We start from the raw sequence: 24,758 nt of genomic DNA, 5'->3' as shown, positions 1-24,758 counted from the left end.
GGCAGCCTGGTGAATTAAGTGGGTAAAGAGGGGAAAATACATTCTCTTAGGGAAACTACGAATGAACCACCCCCAACTCTCCCTACTGTGAGGGCCGAGGCCCAATACGGCTTACCAAGGCTGTCTGAAAAGTTTGTTGAGTCGAATTGCAGTAGTCGTCGACGAAAGTAGTCGAAAGTATTCCTCGATGCCGTCGGTCTAACGGGAGAACGGCTAACAAAGGACAGCAAGAGTAAACTAGGATGAATTATATTTGTAAGTAAAGCCGATAGCCAGAAGGAACTACGCTTTGAGCGGCCGACAATGTTGGTGGAAAGAAAACAATGAGAGGAACCTCGACGCGTGAACCTCCATGAGTACAGTTGACATCACACTAGGAATAGTATTACTTAGCTTCCACTAGATGTCGGCCTATGCACAGCACGTGATATAAGAAGATTCCACAAGCCTCAGAAATATATATATATATATATATATATATATATATATATATATATATATATTATTTTTTTCCCTTTTTTTTTCTTTTTTAACTGGAGCAACTCGGTAGCTGGAGGGGCTTGTGGCAGGCACTCACCACAGATGATGGTCAAGCCAAAGCCCAGGTTTTAACCCGGGTACCCCGACCACCGAAGGCTCAACTGCCAACTCCTTTGTCCATGGTTTACGTGCCCCGATATGCTGCACTGGCCAGGTCAGGGTCCTCAAGCCCTTTGTAAACTACAATGGTAGCGGGTTTAATGGCCCTCATAAACTACACTAGCACTCAACAGGATGCATGTCAGGCAGATGTAGCACGGTTGGTGTGCTTTTTCTTTGCATTCTGTTACTTCTGTTTTACTTTTCATCAAAGATGCAGGTCTACAGATAAGATTTTGAAGTTATGGTATTTTACTCCCTATTTTTTGAAGTTGTGAGTAAAATCTTTGTGGAGAGAAAAAAGTAATTCCTATTCCCAGTGGCAGTATTTATTTTTTAGACGATAAAACATACCTTCATGTAAAAATATTCTATGCGCCCAGCTATTAAAGCTAATTAAAAGATACATAGTTTCATTAACTTTCCTCTAAAGAGCAGACTGTATTAGAGAAACTCTTCTGCTCTTCTGGTAACGCTAAGCAGAGAAAACCCATGCTGCTGTGTGGGCACAGGCAGGGTGCAGCTCTCCTGCGTGTTTGTTGGTTCCCACTTTCAGTTGGCAGTATTTTTGTTACACGTTTTGCCTGTAGTCAGGAATGCAAAGGATATCGCGAGGACAGGATGGGTTAGAACACACCTGACTGATATGGGTCTAATTGAGAGCAGGGGTTGCTGTAATGCTCTCCAACCAGACGGCATCGTCCCCACCACCCCTACGAACAACATACCAAGTCAAGAGAACAGATAAAAAACACCAGATCAATAATTGTTTTTTTAATAAATACATATTGACAAATATCGTAGAAAAATCCTCTTGTCAAGTGTCGGTGTTTTCGTTGTAAGGCGAAGGTGCCAGCAGTAGGGTTTTGTGGCCTTCACGGCTTACATCCTGTAGTAGCCACTTTTCACTGACCCCCTCATACTGCCAGACACTGTCGCCCTTGAATTGTTTGACCCTTTTTAAATACCCCCCTCCCCATCTGTTGGGACAGAAAATACCCCATTATCACAAAAATAGCTCTGTATTTCACATATTCACATATTTACAAACACGTGCTATCTACACACCTGCACCCACGTGCACGCACACGAGGACAGCATCAACATGATGCTGTGGCTTGACTTCTCCTGATCAGTCGACAGGTAGAGGTACAAGGGCCGGAACCCTGTAGGGAAATGTTAAGGGGGTACAGGGGAGGGAGCTTTACTGAGAGTCAAGAAAATGCAAGCCATACTTCGGTTTATTTCACTGTGGTCAGGTGCCTCCAATGTCTCCGACCGGAGAGGACACCTGCAGTCTATCGGAGCTGCTTCTCCCTGGTCGTCGTCGACGATGTCCGCAAACATGTAATCGTGGAGGAAGCCTTGCCCCCTCCAGCTAGCCTCCATGTAAGGCCACAGATAAGTAGATGATTCTGGAATCTAGCACCGGCTTCTCCGATTCCACTGAGATTTCCCACAGAATCCTTCCAACCTAAGGTCCACAATCTCTGGTCCCTCCCGCAAACGCATTCTAGCGTCTGCCCCTGAAATGCTACTTTTGATGCACAGCGCGGTGTCCGAGCGCAGCTTCCTATGGCAGTCACAATCGCCAAGCTCACGCATGGGACTCTGTTCCCCTCGCTGCCTTCGCAGCTCTGTGCCCCATGTGAAAATGTACTCATATTAGTTCCGTTGAAAGTTCACAGTGCGAGGAGCAGAAGGCGTCCATCTCTGGTTCGAATTTGTAGTTTCGGATGCGCCCACATCCAGAAGCTTTTGTGGTCAGGAGTTTCCTTGCTGTTGCTGCTGCGAACCACCAGGCTTGTGACCAGCCTCTTCTTCCTCCATTGCCACCTCCGAGGCTGGCGGGAAAGTGGAACCTTGGGAAGGCCCACAGCCCCCTTCTTCCATGGCCTCCAACATCATCGTCATGTCGATGTCGTAGTCGTATGGGCTGCTGCTACAACCAGCACATGCCTGAAAGAGAGAGAAGAGACAGCAGACGGTCACTATCACAGCATCCAAGGCTATATATGCACTGCAGTGCTGGGTTCCCTGATTACCAGACCTCTGAAGAGACAACTGCAGGGCTACCAACAGCACTGGGGACCAATCCCAATAAAGATTATTGAAGAGCATTATCACTGTAAAGGGCAGCCAAACCCTATTGCACTGCACACATAGTTAGAGAGGATACTTTTCAACGAAGGAAATCCATTTCCAATGTTTCATTTTTACATTTGGTTTATCGACAAATGGACTGTTCGCAGCGCAGGCGATCAATTCCTAGCAAAGATTAGCAATACCAATAGGTAACCTCAGAAAGGCTTCCGACAGCAGAAATTATCATTATGTTATTCTATGTGTTTCAATAAAGGGCTGCTTTCACCCAAAGCCTCTGGGAGACGCCTAGTGCATGTTACGGGGGCACATGAGCTCAGTTCTGATCGAAGAGATAAGTCTTGAGCGGTTTCCGAAATATTAGCAGTTTTGATTCACTTCGAAGCGCTTGCGGCAGGTTATTCCACATTCTCACCACCTGCATTGAGGAGCGTCCACATTTTCTTAGCCTTTTATACAGTGGGGTGGTTATGGTGTGCATTTGATTTGTCTCTTTCACAGCGCTCAGATGGTTCACTAGCAACACATGAGCAGCAATTTCCAAGCAATCCATGCATTTTATTATCTGCGCAATCCGCCCATAAACTGCACTGCTGCCAACCTTCCACAGGTCCACCTCTCTACCCTCCTACTGCCCGTCTCATACACCCGGATCAACTGGTTAGCAAGGCAATATGACCAGAAAACTAATTAGGCACGGAAAGGAAAGCCCTTTCACATCCTCCTTCCTTCCATTCTATTTCACTGCGCTCAGAGGGTTCACAAGCAAAATGTATGTCCGGAGGAGTAACTTCAAAGCAATCCTTGAATTGTATTGTTATCTGTGCAATCCGCCCATAGACTGCACTGCTGTTAACCTTACCCAGACCCACTTCTTCCCACTCCGCGCCCTCATAGACCTGGAGTGGCTGGTTAGCATGGCCATGTGACCAGAAACGCTGATTGAAGATCTCCGCCAGGGCAGCCTTGCCCAGGCAGCCGGCTAAGGGTCTAGGCCAGTGGTATTCAAACTCTGGGATGTGGCCTCAATCCATGGGTGGGGGGTGGTGGCAGGGTGTGCAGGACCCCAGCCTGAAATGGAAAAGCATTAAAAAACAATATATATTTTTTTGAAGGCAGGAAAGAAAAAGCTGCCGTGGGATGGGCCTGCACGTGTTTTGAATAGGCCATCCTACCATGGACCCCGCAACACATGTTCAGTGTGACGGACCAGGCTTAGGGTCAACAGGAGTGGCTAACCCAGGAAATAAGACACCCTGGAAGCACACTCTCTATCCCTTTCCAGAGAGCGTGCTTCCAGTGTGTTCGAATCCAGTTGCAGGAACAAAACAGGACCAGGATTCTATGAGCGGGTAAGGTGCCCAGGGATTATTTTTGGAGTGGGTGGTGGAGCCCTAGGGTTGTTCGTGGAAATGGTGTGGGGGGGTCATTTGGGTTGATTTTGGAGCAGCTGGGAGAGCCCTGTGGCTCGTTTTGGAGTGGGTGGGGGTGACCTGGGGTTATTTGTGGAGTGGGTGGGGGCCCTGGGACTATGCAGGGTGCGGGTTAGGTGGAGCCCAGGGACTATGCAGGGAGTTGGGTAGGGAAGAGTGGGGTAGGGAGGAGTGGGGCAGGTAGGGAGCTCATGGCAGGAGTTGCTCATCCATAATGGGTGAGTGGGGCATCAACACAGTGACAGCCTAGAGAAACATTGAGCGCTCCCTCAGCTACTTTCTCCAACTGTGGGAGCGCTCCAGGGCTGGCTGAACTGTCAAAGGGAAACGCTGCTGTTTCCCTTTGACCGTTCATTTCCTCAGGCGCACATGCTCAATGAGCCAGGCAGGGCTGGGGGCGTTTTGTTTCACCAGCCTTGCATAGCCCATGGAAAATGCTTTAAAAGTGTATGCTCTAAAATGCAATATTTTAACTGATTATTTAAAAAAATGTGCTGGGGGAGAATCCCACAAACCCTCCTTGATAGGCTGGAGCTCCCTTGCTTTGCTTGGTCGATATGGCATAACTGGGTGAAATATGTATGCCCTTCTACTTAATTCACCAGCCGCCACTGTCACGCGGCCCGTGCTACCCTAGCAACTACCTCTCAATCTGCTGCCCTGCTGGCCCTCACACACGCACACACATACACCTCTGGCACCCTAGAAACCCTTAAAACACAGACACTGCACTACCCAGGCTCTTTGATCTCTGCACGACTCACCCTATCTCTCCTCCAAACCCATGACATCCCCCTCACTTACACCTTCCCCTGCCTCACCCAATTCACCCAACCCAGTGAAATCATTCAGCATATCTTACAACACTCCTGACACCAGACCAGACACTCTGCTAGATGTCAGCCCGACCATAGAAGACTCCACCCTGAGCTCTCCTATACAAGATTAATCCCACTCAACCCACGGCGCCCCAGTCGCCACCCAGCTTCCCTTCCTTCTCCCTAATCCTAGCTTCCACACCCCTTTCCACTCCTCAAGACAGGGACTCCACCTGCTACCCTCACACACACACACACACACACACCCTCCTCCCATCTCCACACCTGGTAACTTCCTAAGGACCCTCACCTCACGTGCCCTCTTCCCGCACACACCTAGAATACACCGAGCATCTCTCAACACTCACCATAACAGAAACATTAGACCCTCCCATAGTAGACCCACACCTCACAACTACTATACTCTACCCCACCCAAACCCTGCTCCATTTTCACACCACCTTCACCCATGGGGACCACCATCCCCTCAGAGGATCTCAGCTCTAGCCCTCATCCACCCCCTCACCCAGCCCTCTTCTGCACCCCCTACCTGTGGGCATCCACCACCATCCCCCCAGTCCTCCCTTCAAACCTCCTCCGCTCACAGCAACCAGCCATACTAGCAACAGCGTATCATGCAGCCTAATTAACGACAGGTCTGTCGCTAATAATTCCCACAACAAATACAACTTAATATCCTCTGAAGGCCCCAAAATTCTTTTCCTCACAGAAACCTGGTTCTCCAAGGATTTCCGACCCATTGCGCACAATGCCATTCCCCTGGGCTACACCTGACATTATTCTTATCAACCCTATCTCCGTACACTCTTATCATGAACAACCGAACCAGCAGGGTAGGCAGAATTGCCATCCTCTACAAATTCACCACTTCACACTCCAAGGAACAAGCTTGCAACGCAGAATGCAAATCTCTTTGAGTGAAATTGCCCCCACTCTAACCCACAGCCCTTTACTCATATACAGACCCCATGAAACCCTGCGTGACTCTTGAGCAGCCATCCTGGTTACCCACCCCTCCCTCACCATGCTAGGGGATCTCAATATATAGTGTGATGTCCCGCATTACCCCATGACATCTATCCCGAACAACCTGGAAGCCCTCCACCTGACTCAACTGGTATCAGGCCACACACACTCCGCAGGCAACACCCTTGATGCAATTTTCAGTTCTTCTGAACTGATATCCACGCCCCCCCCCTGACCTCTAATCTGGACGGACCACTCTGCCATCTTCTTCATGCTCTCGAAGGCAGACCCTCCTTCCCCCTCCGACTAACCCAGGACCATCCAACCACTTCCCACTATGGAACAACGTCAAAGTAACTCCGGACTTGGCTGACACCCAGCTTGCCTCCCTGTCCTCCCTCCCACTCCAGGTGTGTCAGCTCTCCACCAGCCATTTTGACCAATGGCTCTCCAAAGCTCTTACAATCTCTCACCCCAGTCAGATGCTCCTCCATCAGACAAGGTCTCTCATCCAGATGGTTCACCCCTTCCCTCAAATCCCTCAAAAACCCAAATCACATCCTGGAACACGGATGGCGGGATGAACTTTCACCTCAGAATAGAACTGTGTACGCTCAAAAGATCAAAGCCTACAGGGTAGAAACTCAGAAGGCCAAATAATTCTTCTACTGGAATAGAATCTCCAACACCCTGAACAACAGCAGGGAACTCCATAAGATCATCTCAGAATGTAAGGACCCTCTTTGCACATCCTCCCCCATCCACACACCCAAGCACTCTGTGACACTCTCTGACCACTTCCACACCATAGCTGTGTAAAGCACCTGCACCATCGGCTCATCCACACACCCAAGCACTCTGTGACACTCTCTCTGACCACTTCCACAAAATAGCTGTGGACAGAACCCGCACCATCGGCTCTAAATTAGCAGGGCTTTGGCCACGCTCCCTTGCACCCATGCCCTGGCTCACAGACCCACCCACCACCCAGCCACTCTTCTCTACCTTCTCTCCCATCCTGAATTCATTAAGCGATTAGCCAGCAGCTGTCTGTCAGGTTCTCCTGAAGATCCCTACCCGCCTTCTCTCCTAAAAGATATCCTTTCCTTAACCTGTGCCGGCAGCATGGCAAGATCCATCATTAGCACATCCTTCACTCCAGGCACGTTCCCAGCCGTTTTCAAGACATCTCATATCAAACCCCTGCTCATAAAACCTTCCCTTCGTCCCCTTTTACCAGCAAACTACAGAACTAGCTCAAACAACCGTTTTTTAGCCAAACTAAATGACAGAACAGCCTACTCCCAGCTATGCCGTTTCACAGGACCCAACAGTCTCGTCAACCCAGTCCAATCTGGCTTCAGAAACCAATGGGGAATTTAATCCTCCCTACTCTCCATCTGGGATGATCTCAAAAGATCAGGCTCAGAAGGTTGTGCTGCACTCATTGTTCTTGACCCCTCAGTGGCCTTTGACACCAGTGACTACCACACCCTCACTGACAGACTCCACGCACTCGGCATCAGGGATGCAGCATTGAAGTGGATATCCTCGTTCTTCTCCTACAGATCCCCATTTACACACATGCCTCCCTTCTCCTCGACTCCACACCGTGTTACCAACAGAGTACAAAAGGGTGCTCCTCTATCTCCGCTGCTCTTTAACCTCTACCTGGGCCCCCTCCTTGCTCTTATCCGTTCACACAGCCTGTCTTGCTACAACTACATAATGGCACCCATATCATCCAAAGGTCCCAGAGGACACCTCCAACCCCTTCCTCGATCTCGCTACATGCCTCACAGATATCAACCAATTGATGACGGCCACCCACCTCCTTCTCAATCCCAGAAAAAACAGAGATCATGATCTACGGGAAACTGCCCTCTTCCCCCAACCCACTCCTTGGCCGTCCTCCCCAGGCCCTCCCTTCCCATCTCCAAACAGTAAGGAACCTTTGATGAACCATGGAGAGAGATCTGACACTATCACATCACATGAACTTTGTGTCAGAATTATGCTATCTACAGCTACGCATTCTCTGATGCATCTTGCACCTAGACTCACAGAGTTGCCACAATCACGACCATCATCTCTCTCTTGTTGACCTTGCTCGACTAGACTATGCCAACTCACTAAATCTGGGCAATGCTGCATCGCAACTCAGAATACTTCAACAGGCCCATAACACTGCAGCCAGGCTCCTCCTGGCCTTAGGCCATAGAGAGCACATCACACTCGCCCTCTGTGTCCTGCATTGGCTCCCTGTCAGGCAACGGTCCACCTTCATGGCTGTGTGCTTCACGCACCGTCCTCTGCAAAACACATGCCCAGAATACCTACAACACAACCTCAGCCCCTGCAGACCCAACAGACACCCACGATCAGGCACAGCTGTCCTCCTGGTCATCCTTTCTGCCAAATCAACCTGAATAGGGGGATCCTACTTCTCCGTCCATGTCCCCACAAAATGGAACTCTATTCCTTTCAGCATCCGCCGGATAGAGAATCAGCTCATCTTCCGCAATGCACTCAAGACCTAGCTCTTCCGACCTGCATCTTGACTGACCTAATCTGCATCTTCGGTGAACTTCACCATCTGACAGGGCATCAATGAGTCATATGAGGAGATCCAAGAAATTACGGAGAACGCACAGAAAGGATTTCCATAGACCCGCATGACAGGACCTGCACTTAGACAATGAAACAAGTAATCTGCCATGACTCACGGGTACATATCGCACTCCATCTCGGTGGAAGAGAGCTGTATCCCTCCCAAGGCATTGCCACCACCCGCATACAGTTGCAATCATCCGCTACATCAACTCATATCGTACATCACCTCTACCACTAGAATGTAGCTAAGTCCCACGATATAAATTCGACACATAATCAGCCTCCTTCACTCACATACTCTCCCGACAGCCTTCACAGCACGCATCCACAAGCCAGTTCTACATGGGTCGCTAGCAGGGACTTACCCACCCATGCCTCCCTTCATAATGGTTAAAATGCATACACTGTATTCTAAATCCATCTGACCGATCACTCATACCTTGTACTTTGGTCCTACACGGGCATTCACCTACAGCGCTTTGAGGCCATACCAATGGCACTAGGCACTATACAAATGCCATATTACATCACATTACTTCTAAGGGCATGGTGGGCTGTACCAAGTTTAAGCCTCGTCGTGAAGGGGGAGGTGTGCCATCTCAGGGTCTTAAAGATGATGCACATGCTCTTAAATTCTATCAGTTTTCTTGGTGGCAACCAGTTTAGAGATCTAAGAGCAGGGGTGATGTGATCACATTTCTTCATTTTCAGTAGTATTCTGGCCACTGCACTCTTTGGAAGTAATGGAGCAAAGACTGATATACCTAGATAGGTGCTATTACTGAAGTACAACCTGGAGAGAATCTGGGAGTTTGGAATGGTTTCTTGCTTAGAGAAGGAGAGTAGTGGAAGTATAAGTCTATTTTTTTTTTAACAGGAAAAAGCAGGATTTGGTTACAGCATGTATTTGTCCTTTTAAAGTGAGGGAGCCTTCAAGAACAACTCCTGAGTTCTTTACCTCCTCTTTTCGTGTACCAAAGTCATGTCATGTCACGTTCCAAGTCTACCACAGGGGAATTTATTATGTGACCATGGTTATTTCAAAGCACAGGGATCTGTTACTTTATTCATTGTGGTGAGTGGGTAATTTAAAAAGGAGTATTAAATTGTGCCTAGGGGAGGCAGCTGTCATATTGGGGACATGTCACTTCTAGCTGGGAAGCCAAGCACCTCTCCCAAAAAATGGGATGTATCGCAGGGGCTGAATTTCATGTGGAGAGCGGGCATCATTACAAGAGGTCAGCACTTTTACTATCAATATTGAGCATTATCAAAACTAAAAAGGGTAATTTCCCCCGGCAGCACCTCAATCATCAATGCATTTAGGAAAGCCGTCTCAGAACTCTTACTCTTCTGAGCATGGCAGCGTTCTTGCTCATCTGGGTTTCAACACTTACTGTGATGTCTATGGCTTTCGGGAGGAGTCCCTTCTTCATCCATGGATGCACCTCTGCCAGCTCCCTCTTCTGATCGTCAGAGAACTTCGGTTGAAACCTGTGCATCTGCTTCAGCTTTTCTCTGTCTTCCTGGAGCACTTTGTCCATGTCCCTGTGTTCATTAACAAAGAAGAGGTTGCATTTCAGACAACCGCCATATAACAATGACTAATTTAAAGATAATTAAAGACTAACTAAAGCTATCAGTCCTAACCAAAGACCTAACCAAAGACCATCAAAAACCAGCCAAGAATATCATTGCCAATCAAGGCCATTCCAACCTCTTTCAAATCAATTAAACACCAATCATGACCCTTCTAATAATGCAAGAGCATTAACAACAACCAAGACCACTAAAGTCTACTGAGCCCATTTATACCCAGCAAGACAATTTAACGGACTGCAATGATCAACAGCACCCAAAATCTTCCCCACCAACCAAGGCTAATAAAATAAGTGCATGACCATTTAACCAAGAACAACAGCACCAGCAAAGACCATCAACAACACCCAAAACCCTAATTCTTCTCCCATCTCACCTTGTGGGGATCTGATAAGACATCATGACCTTCTCATCAGCATTGGCCATCAGCAGCCAGATGGGATCCTGCATGACGTACTTGATGAGCATTCTCTCGTCCTCTTTCATGACACCCACTTGCTTCTTGCCGCTGTGGTCATTCTCTGATGAGTCAATGCTACCAAAGTATTTGCTGGTGTTACTACTGCTGCTCCCTTTGGGGAAGAAGGGTGATAAAAAAACACCACTATCAGAACCTGTGTGTACTTTCACCATGTTTGATTCCAACATAAGTGTAAGCCCTTTTGATCAGGCTTGAAAAGAGATAATCTAACAATGTATTTAATACAGTAGAATTGTCTCACTAGTGATGTCCTTTATGCCACTAATTGGCTATTCCAAATCTGAGCCAATCTCATCTATTTAGGTTGTGTTGGCCAATGGGCTTAGAGGGTCATTCATAGTAACCAAGCTGGCAAATGTAGGAGCTGCAAGGTGTCAGTAGGGGGTTTTCCAATACATTAGGCAATGTGAAATTTCACTTTTAACTCTTCCTAAACGAGGCCCATCTGAAAACAAGTTTTGCTGTTTGTGAATTCGCCCTCTCCCCATTCCCAACATGGGCCAATCAACTTTGTGTAATTCCGTTCTGACACTTTATGAGACATCGGATTGCATAATGAAGTTGTTATATATTCAGTGAAAGGACTAGCTGGATGTCAGTCTCTAGGCTATGAATGCCATGCTCAGGGGCCTGAGAGCTCCAGGAGATTTGGCAAAGGGAGCGTGCACAGGGACAAGGCAAGAATAGTGTGGCCATGCGCCGAGTTTGACTCACTTGTCCCACATGCAGAGGTGCTGCCACCATTGGAGCCAGATCCCATGGAGCCTGAGGCAGCGGAGCCGCTGCCAGAAGCTGCAGAGCCAGTCCCTGAACGGGAGTCTTCCTGGAGTAAGAGATCAAGAAGGTCGCTGGAGCTAGAGAGAGCATCATTGTTCGAGGATTCGTGGACCTCCACCTGGCCAAGTTAAAAAGAAGAAAAAAAAAGACTTTCGTGAGTAGGGGGAATAAGACGAGAAGAGTAACACATGGTGTGGATGATGTAAGTGTGACAGCTGTGGAAGTAGTACAAAGATGTGGTAGTAAAATGTGCATCCGAGGGAAGATAGCATTAAGTAGAGAGCAGTAAACAGTTCAGTAAAAATGGAAGATTACACATGAGTAGTGAGAGGGAAGAGACATCTGAGTAGAGAGGTGAAGTAACACTTTTGCAAAACTTCGAAATAGACCTGGGATAGAGAGGGAACAGATTGAGGAGGGTGGACAGGCATGTAAGATCGAAGAGAGGGAAGAGTCCTCACCATGCAGGCTTCCGTTTGATTGACATCATTTCCTCCTGCTACTTGACCAGTGCTGGTTCCATTCCAATCGGCATTACTCCCTGTCCCACCACCTTGATTGCTTGCACCTCCTCCTTCCAGACGATCTGAAGACTTTGGTGTCTCTTCCATCTGCAATAAGTTGAGCTGCAGGGGGGAACTACAGCGGGACTCAAAAAGTGGTGACTCGGATCCATCAGGCTGGCTCATGGAGTGAGGTGTGGTAGAACGGGAGGCTGGATGGACTGCTTCAGTAGGAGTCGGCATTGGTCCACTTTGTGGCTGCACTGGAGGTGGCAGTGGGGGGTTGAAGGGAAACATTGGTCCACCAAAGGAGCTTTGGCTAGAAAAGAAGGGCTGGGGCAAGCCATTGTTCATCTGCGGAAACATGTAGTTTGGCAGCACCAAAGCCACCATGGGCGTCACTAATGGTGCTGGATACTGTGGTGTCGCCAGGGGGTACCGCATTCCTTGAGAGTTCTGCGTGCCATTAAAAGCACCCTGGTTTGGCTCAGAAACAGGGGTCATGGAGGTGCGTGTAGGGAACATAGGAATGGAGTACCCAGGCATGACGGTAGGATAAGGCATCGTAGGCAGGCTGGCCTGTGAAGTCCCAGAAGGGGGCCACGACGAGCTGGCCATACCCACTGCAGGGTGCTGGGAGTTGGCATTCGGCGGGGATGCAGTGCTCTCAGATGGCTTCTGGTGTTTAAGGCGCTTGGGTTTTGATTTGCCACTTTTCCCTCGACGACTGCTGCCCTGGCCTCCGCTTCCATTACCATTGTAACGGGAACCCCTGTGCCCTGGAGGAGAGAAAGGCGGTGTCAAGTACTGGAGGAATTAAAGCAGTCGGGTTAACATCAGTAACCAGGATCGCCCATTAAAGGGAACATACATTATCTATAACAGATTGTTCATCTTCTGTCTATTTTTCAGCTAGAAGTATTATTATAATATTTATTGATTGCGGACATAGCTTTGGGAAGCAATGGAGCACTTTACAGACATATGGGGCAGAACACAGCGAGGAAAGCAGAGATAAAAAGCAGAGGGGAGCTAACAACAGGAGAGGGTGCACAATTGGCAGCAAGGGATCTACAAGCAGCTAGGGGAGGAAACAGCGAGGGTAGGGACTGGAGGGTTCCTGGGCCTAGGTGTTAGGGAGGAGCCATTCCTTGAGCTTATTCAAATATTTCTTATTTTCAACATTTTTGTAAAGCATTTTTCTTGTTCCATTGTGTGAGTTGAATTCAAGCCCTTAAAGAGGAGGTGACATCAGATGAGGAGAGGAAGTGACTATACTGAACTTTATAGAAGCAAAGGGATACAATTAAAGGTTGCATTTTCATTCAATTTACACCAACAAATTAACATACCTAATAATCCGGTACCACCGATAACAGTAGCAGCAGACATGCATAGTACTACTACTACTAATATCAGCATACTAGCACTACCACTGGTAGCAAACATATTACTGGCAGTAGCCATTTTAGTAACAATAGTATTATTGCTGCCCGTAGTAGTGAAATTGGTAAAGCTACTACTACAAGTATCGTTACTACTGCCAGTAGCAGCAGTATTGGTACTACAGCATATCATGTGCGATACCTTGAGTCAGTACCAACCTTTCACTTAGCATGCTTGGCTTGTAGTTTCATTTTTCCAATTAGAAGTCTTAGCCCTAAAGGTTCCAGCACACAACAATAAAATCAGGACTGGCGCAAGCAATGACATATGACATGGACCGCCTGGCAGCTGTGGAACAGCAACTGAAGGAGCACTACTACTAATGTTACTACTAAAAGTAGTAGTACTGTTTCCACTTGCAGTACTGTTACTAAATCTGTGGGTAGTACAAGTGCTAGTAGAATTACTGCCACTAGTAGTAATACTAGTGTTACTAAAATTACTACTAATGGCATTATTATTGCTGGTGGTAGTAGGGCTACTGCTGGTGGTATTACTGTTTGTGTATTACTATTTATATTAGTAGCACTGCTACTTCTGGTGCTACTACTTTTGGTGGGCCGGAATAGTATGTTTCCGCTTTGCTGAGGACTGCACTTCACTCCTCCTCTAATGTCACTTGCTCTTTGAGGACTTCGGAGCAGCTCACAAAATGGAGGAAAACCCTAACAAGAAAAACAAGAAACGTGTGCACAAATATGTGGCAAATAAATTAGATGGGGACGTTTTTTTCAACCCCAAAATGGGCAAGAGACGAATCAATAACAGTAAGGAACAAAATATGATAATGTTGCATCAACCCTCAGGTTCCCTTTAATGACGTTTGCATTGCGTGGGTGTACTCCCTATCGTTTGGTTGTTCTCACCTAACATACTTCCCCAGCCCCACTCTATCCCTCCCACTCTTCCTGCACCGCTTACCTTTGTCAGCGTGCTGTCCCGAATGTCGCGCCTCCTGTCGACCCAGTCCCGTTGGTGGGTCAAAGACACGCAGCTGGCTCAGGTCCTTGAAACGAGTCAAGAACGCCTGCTCCTCTTTCTGCGTGTGGATGGACAGCACTTCCTTGGTTAGCCCCACCTTGCGGTACTGGTCCTTGTCTTGGGCCACGCTGGGAGTGGGCGGTGGGGCAGGCACTGGGGTGCTTGGTGTTTCTTCCATCATTACAATATCTAGAAAGAGAAGAAGGACAAAGAACAGTGTCAGGACAGGAGAGCAGGGGTGGAAGCGAAACAATGGAGTCAGAGACCCTAATGCACAGGTAAACAGTAAGAAGGCAGAAGAGCAATGCACATTGAGACGCCCATGAACTGAACAGCCCTCGTCAAAGTAACCATCCAAACAAGGAATCATGGAAGCTAAGCCACCAGGTGCGCTGGGGCCCATCTCAATCTCAAGGGAGCTGCAGCGTAACCAGGGAAAATGTAGAAGACTACTGCCTTCACCCCCCACCGCTAGATTGTTGTTCTGGGGGTGGTTAGTTATATCCCATGCTACACAGACACTGCAAAGGCCTCTATCAAGTTGCCCCCAATGTGTGTGTGGGTGGGTAATGGACTTTGTATTATGTGTGAGAGATGTCATAGCATGTGTGCGACCTTTGAACATTGATAGTCTGTGTGTGATCTGCTTCTGGGTGTGTGCGTAGGCGCATCCGCGTCACGCCTAATGTTATCTTCAAACAGCCCAAAGGTAACTATGTATAACGTTTCCAAACAATGGAAGTGCTACTGTCCTAGAAGCAACGCTCCAATCCAAATGAACAAATCCCATAAAACAAAGTCCAGCACACCACAACACTACTTCACAGCATTTGCTTGAAATAGAAGGTTGATCACATCTCTTGAAATAGATTAAGTGACTCTTGTGGAAGCCTCTTTAGCATGACTAAAGGTTTAATTTATAACATGATGGACTTTCTCTAAATCATGGAATTGCTTTATTTGGATTTGAGTGCCAGAACTTTAACATTGGCATTCCCAACATGTAGAGACTTCATTTTTGTGTAGATAACCTTAACATTGTTAAAGGAACTTGTCTTTCTCTGATTTCTTAACATATTTCAGTAAACCATACATATAAATGCATAGGCTTCTTGGGGAGACAGACATAATTATGTTATGACTATGGACGCCATAGATTTTGCCTAAATTGATGTGAGAGTGCGAGGCCTGTGTACTTGGCAATAGTCTCATTCTAAAGCCATTTATTTTCTGGGTGCTAGAGCCATCAAGGAGTGGCCTTCTCTGCCTGAACACAGGGCACACCTCACCTAAGAATGGGGAGGGTGACATTAAATATTTGGTACATCCAGAGTCCTTTTGTTGTTTCAAGGTACAGCAAGTTGTCTTTATTCAGAGTTCAAACTACTGAGCACCAGGACACAAAATACGTGCATGGCAAGAAGTCAAAACCAATGTTCAGATCTTATTACATAGCCAGCCATTGAATGATCAGCGCCATCATTATTTCGGTCATTTATTTCAACAATATGAATTGTTATCTGATGAAGTGTTATAGCAATGTATCATGGTATCTTAAGGACGTAATCCATGGATGGTTGCAGCAATGCACTTTTTAAAGGAAGTTTTAACTGTGTAAAGATAATTTTATCTTTTTTGTACTGAAACCTATATTTATTCAAGATCTTATTTTAAATCGATTTGGAATGTGATGAATTAACAATAAATAATTAGATGTTTTCTTTTACATATATTGTTTCTGTTTTGCTTTTTTCTCTGTATGTATGTATTTGTTCAAGGTCATTTTAACCATATAATAAAAAAAAATTTAAAAAACACTTTTATAAATTGGCGGAAACTATGACTAAAAGGTGCTACATCACAGCTGAGCCTTTCGACACATTTCCTTGGGGTGTGGAGGAGGGTCTCAAGGAGTTGCAGTGCCCCTTATGTGACAATTTAGGAAATATTGCTAAAAATGTAGGGCACGATTTCCTCTGCATGGGAAAATCAATCTGAAGAGCGCAACAGAAAGTTAGACATCACTCTGGATCCCATCACCATTTGGAAAATGATGGAAGATGAGCAAGGTGGAAACTCCCTGCTAGGGAAGAAATTCCAGAGTGACTAGATGAAGAAACTGCCTGCAGGCCCTGGGGGAGATTGGTTCTGCTCATTCTTGGAATTGATGCACTGGCTAAGAGGGAGAAATGGAAAGGTCTATGGCTGGAAGCTACTGGGCGCTTAAAGGAAATTGCAGATTTGTATAAGCGCTGGCAGAAGTGCCCACCTACTGTATTGGCGTATGTGTGAATGAAAATTAGTGAGGGAGTGCAGAAACTGCGCAGATCTTGCAGCTCCTGTTGAAAGAGACAAGCCCCCTACAACCATCACCCCAACAATCATACTCCCAGCAGAAGCGCCAAACGCCCATCACCACCATCAATTCTACTCTCGATTTCGACAGGAAGAGGCCTGGAAACAAATGAAAAGCAGATAGAAGTATAAAGAGCAAAGGAGAGAAGAAAGCAAGTACTGGAGAGAAACAGAATAAAACTGGATGCGAGAGGAAAGGAGACACAATAGGCAGATAAAATAGAGAAACAGGGCAAAATGGAAGACTGGGGAAAAAAGGCAGTAACGGAGAAGAGAAGCAAGGGCAGAGGTAAGAGAAAGATGGGAGGTGAGCAAAAGAGATGAAAGAGTGAGAAAGAAAAGATAATGGGAGTAAATGACAGCTAGGGCAAGGATATGAACTGATGACTCACTACCACCAGGGTAAACAAAGATTAAGATGTGCCCCCGTGACTGGTGGCATGTTAGGGGGTGAGAGAAAAGGTGACCTCAGAAAAATCTCCCAGTACACGTCCCCATTACCACCCAAGCCCGTCCCTCCCTTTCTCTATGGATGGGGCAAGGGACTTCCAATCCACACCAGGGAGGCACACTATACCACGGGCCGGACCTGAAACCAAGGGGCGCACCAAAGCTTGCGCGTAGGCCAGCGAGCAAAGGGCAGCAACTTCTGCACATTCCCACACCACGGACGAGACCCGCGCCTGCAAAAACAAAACACTGCCCTTCAGATAGGAGGAGACAGAGAGACCGAAGCAGCAGGGAGCACTGCCCCACGGTGACCATTGACTGGTGATGAAATGCCGACCCTTGACTTTTTCCACACTCAATGGAGGCTCAGTCTAGGGCTAGCAGAAAATTGACCAAGCGTAAAAATATATCAAAACTGAAAATAAACACATACACACACACGCACACACACATACATACACACACACAAACACAAACACACAGCTCAAGAGATACCCCTTGCTTTTAAATATCCCAAGTGGCTGGGGTCCCCAGGCCGTGTTTCATCAGCACAATGAGCTGCTCCCACAGGCAGTCCTATGTGGGCAAAGAAATCAAGTCTGCTCTCTTCCTGCTTACTAGGGCAACAGAATCACCAAAACGATCTGGAGTGGGAGGGATGAGGACGTTCAAAGAATCACTTACAAATGAGATTTAGCACAGCACAGAAGACAATCCCCTGAAAACAAGTGACCTTGTGGCGTAAGATTGTACAAACAATGAGCTGGGAAAGATTTAGGGATTTGCAGAAGCAAACACACTTTCAGAATCTGTGATTTGGGGAGAAAGGGATGTTCTTCAAAAACAAGAGGGATCTTATATATAAAAAGAAATGGCTTGGGAAGGATGAGTTTTGATGGGGATGCAAAACTTGCAGAAGCCCTTCAAAGGTGTGCAAAGCATCCTATTTTCTTCTCCATGTCCCAACTAGAAAAATCTTCAATTCTTTTTCCATATTATGACCTAGCAAAATGGCATCTTTTTTCTAAATCCCTTTCTCAGACGACTAAGTAGGTCTCAATAACTTCTGTTCGAAAAATTCTGCTGCAAGCCATGACAGAGCAGGCAGGGGTTAGATCGAAGAATGATGGGTAAATCTGACAGAGGAAGTATGGTTACCAATGAATCACTCAAGATTAAGTAAGCTGTGACAGCATACACACGATTATCTTCTGAGAGAATGCTCAGCAAAACTCACAGTACATACCCATTACTGTCGGTATACCAGAATTAACTGATTTAGATTTGTCTGGTGGCCAGCACATAACAAAGGCATGATGGTTAACCAGCAATCCACAAAGGGTGGTTTTCAAGAGGCAAGGGAAGTTGAGTTTGTACGGAAAGGTGTGGGATGGCTTTCTGAGTATTTACTGATTTATTGGAGTTTATGTATATATAATATTCTGTTATTCTGTGTATTTTTGCTGAGTATTAATTGTTCTGATTGTTTGATTATCTTTATCTAAAACTTTATAAATAAACAAATAAAAAAAATTAAAAAAAATCCACAAATCAGCCCAAGTTTACTTAGCATTGTTGGATCAGATGCTCATAGTGCCTACGTGTCCCAGCTTGGTTATTGTTTATGGAGCACAGGGTCCCTTTGCCGGTTCTATCATCACTTGCTTAGCATTGTAGATAAAATAGGTCACCATGCCGGCTCTGTCAAAGTTTGCTTAGCATTCATTATATCGGAAGGGCACTGAATCGGCTGTCGCCCAGGTTACTGTGCATTGTGGAACAGAAAGCAGGCCTTCAAGAGGTAATGAAAAATGGCTCAGGATTTCCAATAATTCAAGCTGGGACAAAGAAAAGTGAAGGCCAGTTAAATAACAAGAAAAACATGAAAATCTATGTTGTGGAGTGGAACGTATTTTGAAACAAGAAGTGCTTTTACAAATGTATGTTTTGAGGAGACATTAAAATTGTTGCCAAATGTAAACAAGTAAAACTGGTGTTTATTAATACGATAAGGCGATAAACTATTCAAAACCAATGCTTTCCAAAGGAAAGCACTGGAAAAAGACAACTCTTTAAAATGGCTGCTTCCTCAATCAAACGCCGGTAAGATCGCTCAGTGGGTTGAGCGCTCATTGCTATGATCTGTGTTTGATCTGCAGGTCGCAGGTTCAAATCCCAGTATGGGCAACTCAGCCTTTCATCCTTCCGAGGTCGATTAATGTATGTAGATATACTCTATGTAAAACGTTATATAAATAACAAATTATTATAAATGAGTTTCATTAAAAAATGTATTCTTTTAGAGAGAAGGGAGGGAGAATCCATTAGAGTATCTAGAAAAAATATTTTCCCCCTTACAGTAATGGTAATCCCCCATAAAAACGAATTACAAAATAACAAGGCCGAAAACACAGAGTTTTTTTAAATCAAATTTTTCGATTTGTTTGTACTTTTTCATGGTAAAAACAGATGGGGGGTGGAGTAAGGGAATAAAATAAGGAAGGGGAATGTGGGGGGCAGTGGGGGTGTTTTTTTAAACAAAAAGGCATTTTCAAAATTCGACCAAAATAAGTCTGTCCTTTTCAGCCTCGTTATTTTAAATTCGGTATTTCTACGCGGAATCACAGTAATGGTGATAGTGTTGACGGTGTTGATGGTGCTCAAAAAGATTAGTCACATTCAGGTCCTGGTGCTTCTGTGGCTGAAATCTTCTGAGCCAGCCTCTGCGCTGCCTTCTCGATTCGTGTTGGGTGGTGCAGGTGCCCGCAGAAGGGGCTCCGCGAAGCCTTGTTAGCAGAGTACAAGTGAGAGAAGCACACATCCTTGAGAGATAGCACTGGTATTTAAAGCCGAGAGAAGTGCAGCAGGGCCTACGTGCTGCCATTCAGCCCTGTGCCCCCGTTGGCAGGGAGGGTCATGCCCGGGGGCAAGACTCTCCCTGACAAGAAGGGCCCAGCATCTTTGTCCTCTCCATCCACCTCATTCCCACTCCTCCCCAAACCCAACCCCAGTAGGCAAGGCCAAAGGAGAAGGAAGTACCCGATTCGGGGGGCTTCTTGTCTCCCACGTGGACGATGGTACTGCTGAAGCTACACTGACTGGTGATGGAGACCACACTCTCGGCTTTACTGGGCAGGGCCAGCGGTGTGAGCGGAGCTCCCACCACTGCCGCTGCCGACGTCTCAGGGTCCTGCCGTTTGGACGGGCTATCCGTGGCAGCCAATCCTTCCTCGGTGGAATCTGTTCAGAGAGACAAATACCAGTTAGTGGAGAGTGAGCGGCAGGATGGATGGATATGTTCAAAGATGTTCTCCCGCTCGACGCGGTCCCTCAGATTTCTGTTCCCAGCCCACCCCTTTGCTGAACCAAAATCCACACCTTCCGGGGTGTTGCTGGTGGTGCGGCCGGGGCCAGTCCTCACCCATGACCTCCAGACCATCTTGGGAACACCTTTGACATCAAGAAGAGTGGGAGCAAAGGGGATGGGCCTTCAAATCGCATCAATAGTCATCAGGCAAAAGCACAATCCCAAGACTGTGGGATGCACAATAAGTAGCCTTTGGGCTCTGGCAGGAGTGGCAAACCTACACTGGGTGTGAAAGGACTACATTCATGAACAGAGGGAGCAAAACGAGTTATGGTAGGAGTTAACAGTCCTCCGATGCGGGCAGAGATGTTGCAAAGCATTGGGATCCAGGACATTATGCCTTCAACGCTGGGAGTGGGGGTTACATTTAGAAACTGTATTGCTTTAGAGGAATGGGAGAGGCCGTATTTGAGGTCACATACAAGGCTGGATGCGGGAAGCACATCCAGCAAGTCATTACAATGAAGAATTAAGCAGGTCAGTGAACTTACAATGGTATGGGACATGGTTGGCGTTTGAAGGGAAAAGGGCTTAAACTCAGAAAACAGCATCTTCCCCCCTCCCACAAACTACTGCCCGATTCTTGCAGAAGGGGATGGTTGAATGAACATATTCACATGCTGGACAGCCGCAGCCATGGAAGCGCAAAGCAAGCCAAGCCACTCTTGCCACCCATTCGCTGCCAAGGGAAGGAAGATGCATGAAAGAGGAGGGTATAAAGAGAGGTCCCGTGGCGGATCTTACCTTTCTTGGTGCCAGTGGCCTCCTTGACAGCCTTCTGCTTATCATCGTCTGATGCAGAGGAAGTGGTGTAGGATGATGAACCGCACTTCCTCTTCACCGTGCATGGGATGTTGCAGCTTTCCAGGTACCTGAGTAATGAGAGATGGTAACAGAGTGGGTCAGAGATGGCAGGATTCGAAAGGGTCACTGGTAATGTGGGGTAAGGGAAGAGAGCATTCCAAAGCTCCAGGGAAGTGGCCAATTCATGGATGCAGGCGAGACACATCACACCACCCACTCAGGTCTCAGCCATGCCGCATTCTTCCCCACTTGCCTGTTTCCCATCCCTTCCCATCCCCATACCACTAAACACTCACCGAATGATGCTGTCCAAACAGTTGATCTGCTGATAGGAGTAGTTAGAAGGCTCTTTCCTTAGCGATTCCTCAGACGTCACCGCTTTTCCTAAGCTGATTGTGGTCTCCTTCCGGCTTGCCATCGACTGGGTAACGATGGGCTTTGGGGGTGCCAACACTGAAATGAAAAACGGAAGTCTCCATTGCAAATGTCCTCCTGGGCTAAGTTCACATCTCAAGAACAGGGCGAGAGCAGGTGCGACCTGACCGTTCTTGAGGTCTGGATCGTCCACCAGGGTGACACAGCAAGAGCAGCTTAAGACTAACAAAAGGCGCAAAAGCCACTGAGGTGGCAAACCCCTATTCTGCGCCGATTTACAGAAATATGAACAGCCTGGTAAATAAATAGATGTGCACTGAACACAAGTAAGGAAGCGGAAGTAAGCTGTGCACATAGATACAGACTTTGAAAATAGAAGTTATGTTCGCAAGCTATACAGGTGCACTACACTTTAGTTATGTGTCCTATTTTATTCTAGGTCCTTCTCTGCTGGGGAGCCCATGAACAGGAATCTATGCGGTCTGGACTGCTTCAATGGGGGCGTGTGGCATCCTGCACCATGCCACCTTTAGCTCTTTCTGACACTGCTGTGCATACCTGGCATTGGGGGATTTTGTGGCGGCATGGTAACCCGGGAATCGATGAAGATCTGCTGGCTCTGGTGCTTCACCGTGTGTACGTCCTGGTAAAACTGCTGGAAGGTCATCTGTGCAGAAATATACAAAGGTTAGGGTTCGTCACTCCCAACAGTGGTGTACTGGAACTCCACACTTTACTCCCGTCTCTCCTCCCCCTACCACTAATCTGCAGGGCCACAGAAGGCATTGGGAACAGAATGGCATTGCATGGCCGGTAAGAATACCCACCGGTTTGAGGGCCTTCAGATCCTCCACTGGGAGCCCATTGCCATCGCTGGAGGAGGCGTTGCTGCGAAGATGGTCATGCGATGCATTGCTGCCCCCGCTGCCGTTGCCCATGGGGTTGGTGCTGTGCACAGGCTACAAAGAAGAAGAGAGCGGTTTTCAGGACCAGAGGATGTTCACACTCCAATTACTGCATGGCAGGCAAGTGACGGGACCTCAAAAGAACTGACTGGGTGTACCATTCTGAGTAGTACCCCAAATCCCCCTACTAAATGTAACTACAAGTGAACTCACCTGCAGTAGGATGCGGTGAATGTGTTCTGACAGCTCCTGCACATCTGGGTCCAAGGGCTTCATCTCTGACCCCTTGGGAGCGGTGAAGACATCTTCATTGAGGGGACCCCTGAGAACATGAGAATATAGATATGGAAGTCAATGACGGTGTGCACAGCAACCTTTAACATACACGGTTCCCATTCAAGGGTATACACGCATTTCGGCGACCACTTTTTCATCGTGGGACTTTTCATCGCCGACCCTTTCATCGGCAAAATTTTTTTTTAGATTTTTTTTTTTAGGGGGGGTGTTTGTGCGGGTTGGGGTATGATTATTTAGGTAAGCTGGGGTTTGGGGGGGTACAGCCCCCCATAAATAAATTTTAAAAAAATAAAAAAATGTTGGCGATGAAAGGGTCGGCGATGAAAAGTCCCACGATGAAAATGTGATCGACGAAATAACGTATAACCACATTCAAGATGGAGGGTTAATCTTCAAAAGAGGGAAAACCTTTAGCACTCAAGTGCCCCGGCACCCACAAGTAAACTTAAATATCTAGTCCAGATTTCAGCAACAACTTTCAGCATATGGGGGTCACCGCCAGGAGACAACCTTCAGTCCTCAGTATCTAACCTTCAGCCCACTGCAGGCAGCTATCAGCACACACAGCCAACTTTCAACACATTGAACGTCCTCTCTTCAGGACATGGCTTTACTTCTGTAATTCATTTGCACATCTCCAACGTGTCATCTCTGATACCTCTCCTAAGTGCACATGTCCACTGATTACTTACGTGCGCACTTTATGCCGGCCCAGGATGAAGGACACCTTGCGACTCCATGGGTTGACGAAGCTGGACCAGCTGGTGTCAATCGTGACGTACTCTCCATTGCGGGCGCAGAAGCGGATGGGTGAGTGGTCAAAGGGCTGACCTGCGTACTGCAGAACTGCACAAAAAGGAAAAAGGTCAGAGAAAAAGAAGCAGAGCTGATGCCCATCGGTTGTACCACCATTCAACGCCTCGGGTCATTCAAGTCTTTCCTAAAGCCCTCTCCACAACGTAAACCCAACTTACTTTTCTTGTGGATGGCCAGCATGAGCGGCCGGTCCTCTGGGTGCACGAAGAAAAGGACAGGCATGCCAATGAGATCCTGTGGCAGGTATCCAAGCAGAGGGACAGCCCTGGAAGAAAAGATGATGTCATGTGTGTAAGAAGGAGCACAGCCAACAAAGGGAGCTCATTCCCTCCTACAGCCTAACACTCACCTCCATATCATCACCCCCTGCACATGGCACAAACCAGTGGCACGGTGGACTCTGGCAATACATGCCCTGATACCACATACTGCAAGTTTACAGAAGAGAGCCACTCTCTAACAAATAAATCACACTTTGTGTGGGGGGCATGGTATATAGGCACAGACACCCAAACACTGCAACCACCACGAGGGGCACTCACCTCACACTCCCATAGATTGAGCACTTGGTTTCCCACACCTAGGTCTCTCACCCCTCCCTTTCCCAGATTGTCCTCCACACCAAGGGCTCACACCCCCGGGGTAGACTACAGCTCACAGACAGATTTCTCATCTCTTTCCAACCAAGACAGCCCCACACACAGGGTTTCAATTTCTTACAACTGCCCCCGGGAGCACTCCCTCTACACCAAGGGAATTCACCTCCCACCAAATAGGCAATGCACCCTAGGGTAAGAGGTCTCTTGTTCTCCCATATAGACCCAACACCCTGTGCACCTCTGCCCCCACCTCACAATCTCACGCCACTCACCTCTCATCCACCTCCTGGAACATGCAGCTTGGCGTATGTCTGGTGGTGAATATCCTTTTATCAGCTGGAATTCTGGGAGCTGCAGAAAAGCAGGGCATCTATAAATTTGATCGTTACACATGGCACTTCAACACTATC

At 47.2% G+C, this 24,758-nt stretch overlaps 1 protein-coding gene across 2 annotated transcripts in view; it reads right to left on the bottom strand.

The window, feature by feature from the left end:
* Window positions 1-1,397: 1,397 nt before the first annotated feature.
* Window positions 1,398-24,758, bottom strand: part of PER1 (period circadian regulator 1) — a 44,226-nt gene continuing 20,865 nt past the window's right edge. For both annotated transcript variants that reach the window (XM_069646470.1, XM_069646471.1), the window contains exons 9-23: window positions 24,621-24,699; window positions 23,908-24,014; window positions 23,626-23,779; window positions 22,850-22,958; window positions 22,559-22,690; window positions 22,290-22,398; window positions 21,653-21,809; window positions 21,297-21,424; window positions 20,225-20,425; window positions 14,321-14,569; window positions 11,912-12,732; window positions 11,388-11,568; window positions 10,569-10,764; window positions 9,991-10,141; window positions 1,398-2,598 (exon numbers count right to left, since the gene is read on the bottom strand). In XM_069646470.1, coding sequence (XP_069502571.1) covers window positions 2,404-2,598; window positions 9,991-10,141; window positions 10,569-10,764; window positions 11,388-11,568; window positions 11,912-12,732; window positions 14,321-14,569; window positions 20,225-20,425; window positions 21,297-21,424; window positions 21,653-21,809; window positions 22,290-22,398; window positions 22,559-22,690; window positions 22,850-22,958; window positions 23,626-23,779; window positions 23,908-24,014; window positions 24,621-24,699 — 2,969 coding nt within the window. In that variant the 3' untranslated portion in view covers window positions 1,398-2,403. The remainder of the gene's footprint in view (window positions 2,599-9,990; window positions 10,142-10,568; window positions 10,765-11,387; window positions 11,569-11,911; window positions 12,733-14,320; window positions 14,570-20,224; window positions 20,426-21,296; window positions 21,425-21,652; window positions 21,810-22,289; window positions 22,399-22,558; window positions 22,691-22,849; window positions 22,959-23,625; window positions 23,780-23,907; window positions 24,015-24,620; window positions 24,700-24,758) is intronic.

The sequence above is a fragment of the Ambystoma mexicanum genome, chromosome 1p (genome assembly GCF_040938575.1).
Source record: "Ambystoma mexicanum isolate Mex_15411 chromosome 1p, UKY_AmexF1_1, whole genome shotgun sequence".
NCBI lineage: Eukaryota > Metazoa > Chordata > Amphibia > Caudata > Ambystomatidae > Ambystoma > Ambystoma mexicanum.
The sequence above is the reverse complement of the archived record's forward strand: the minus strand, read 5'-3'. Positions and strand labels throughout refer to the sequence as shown.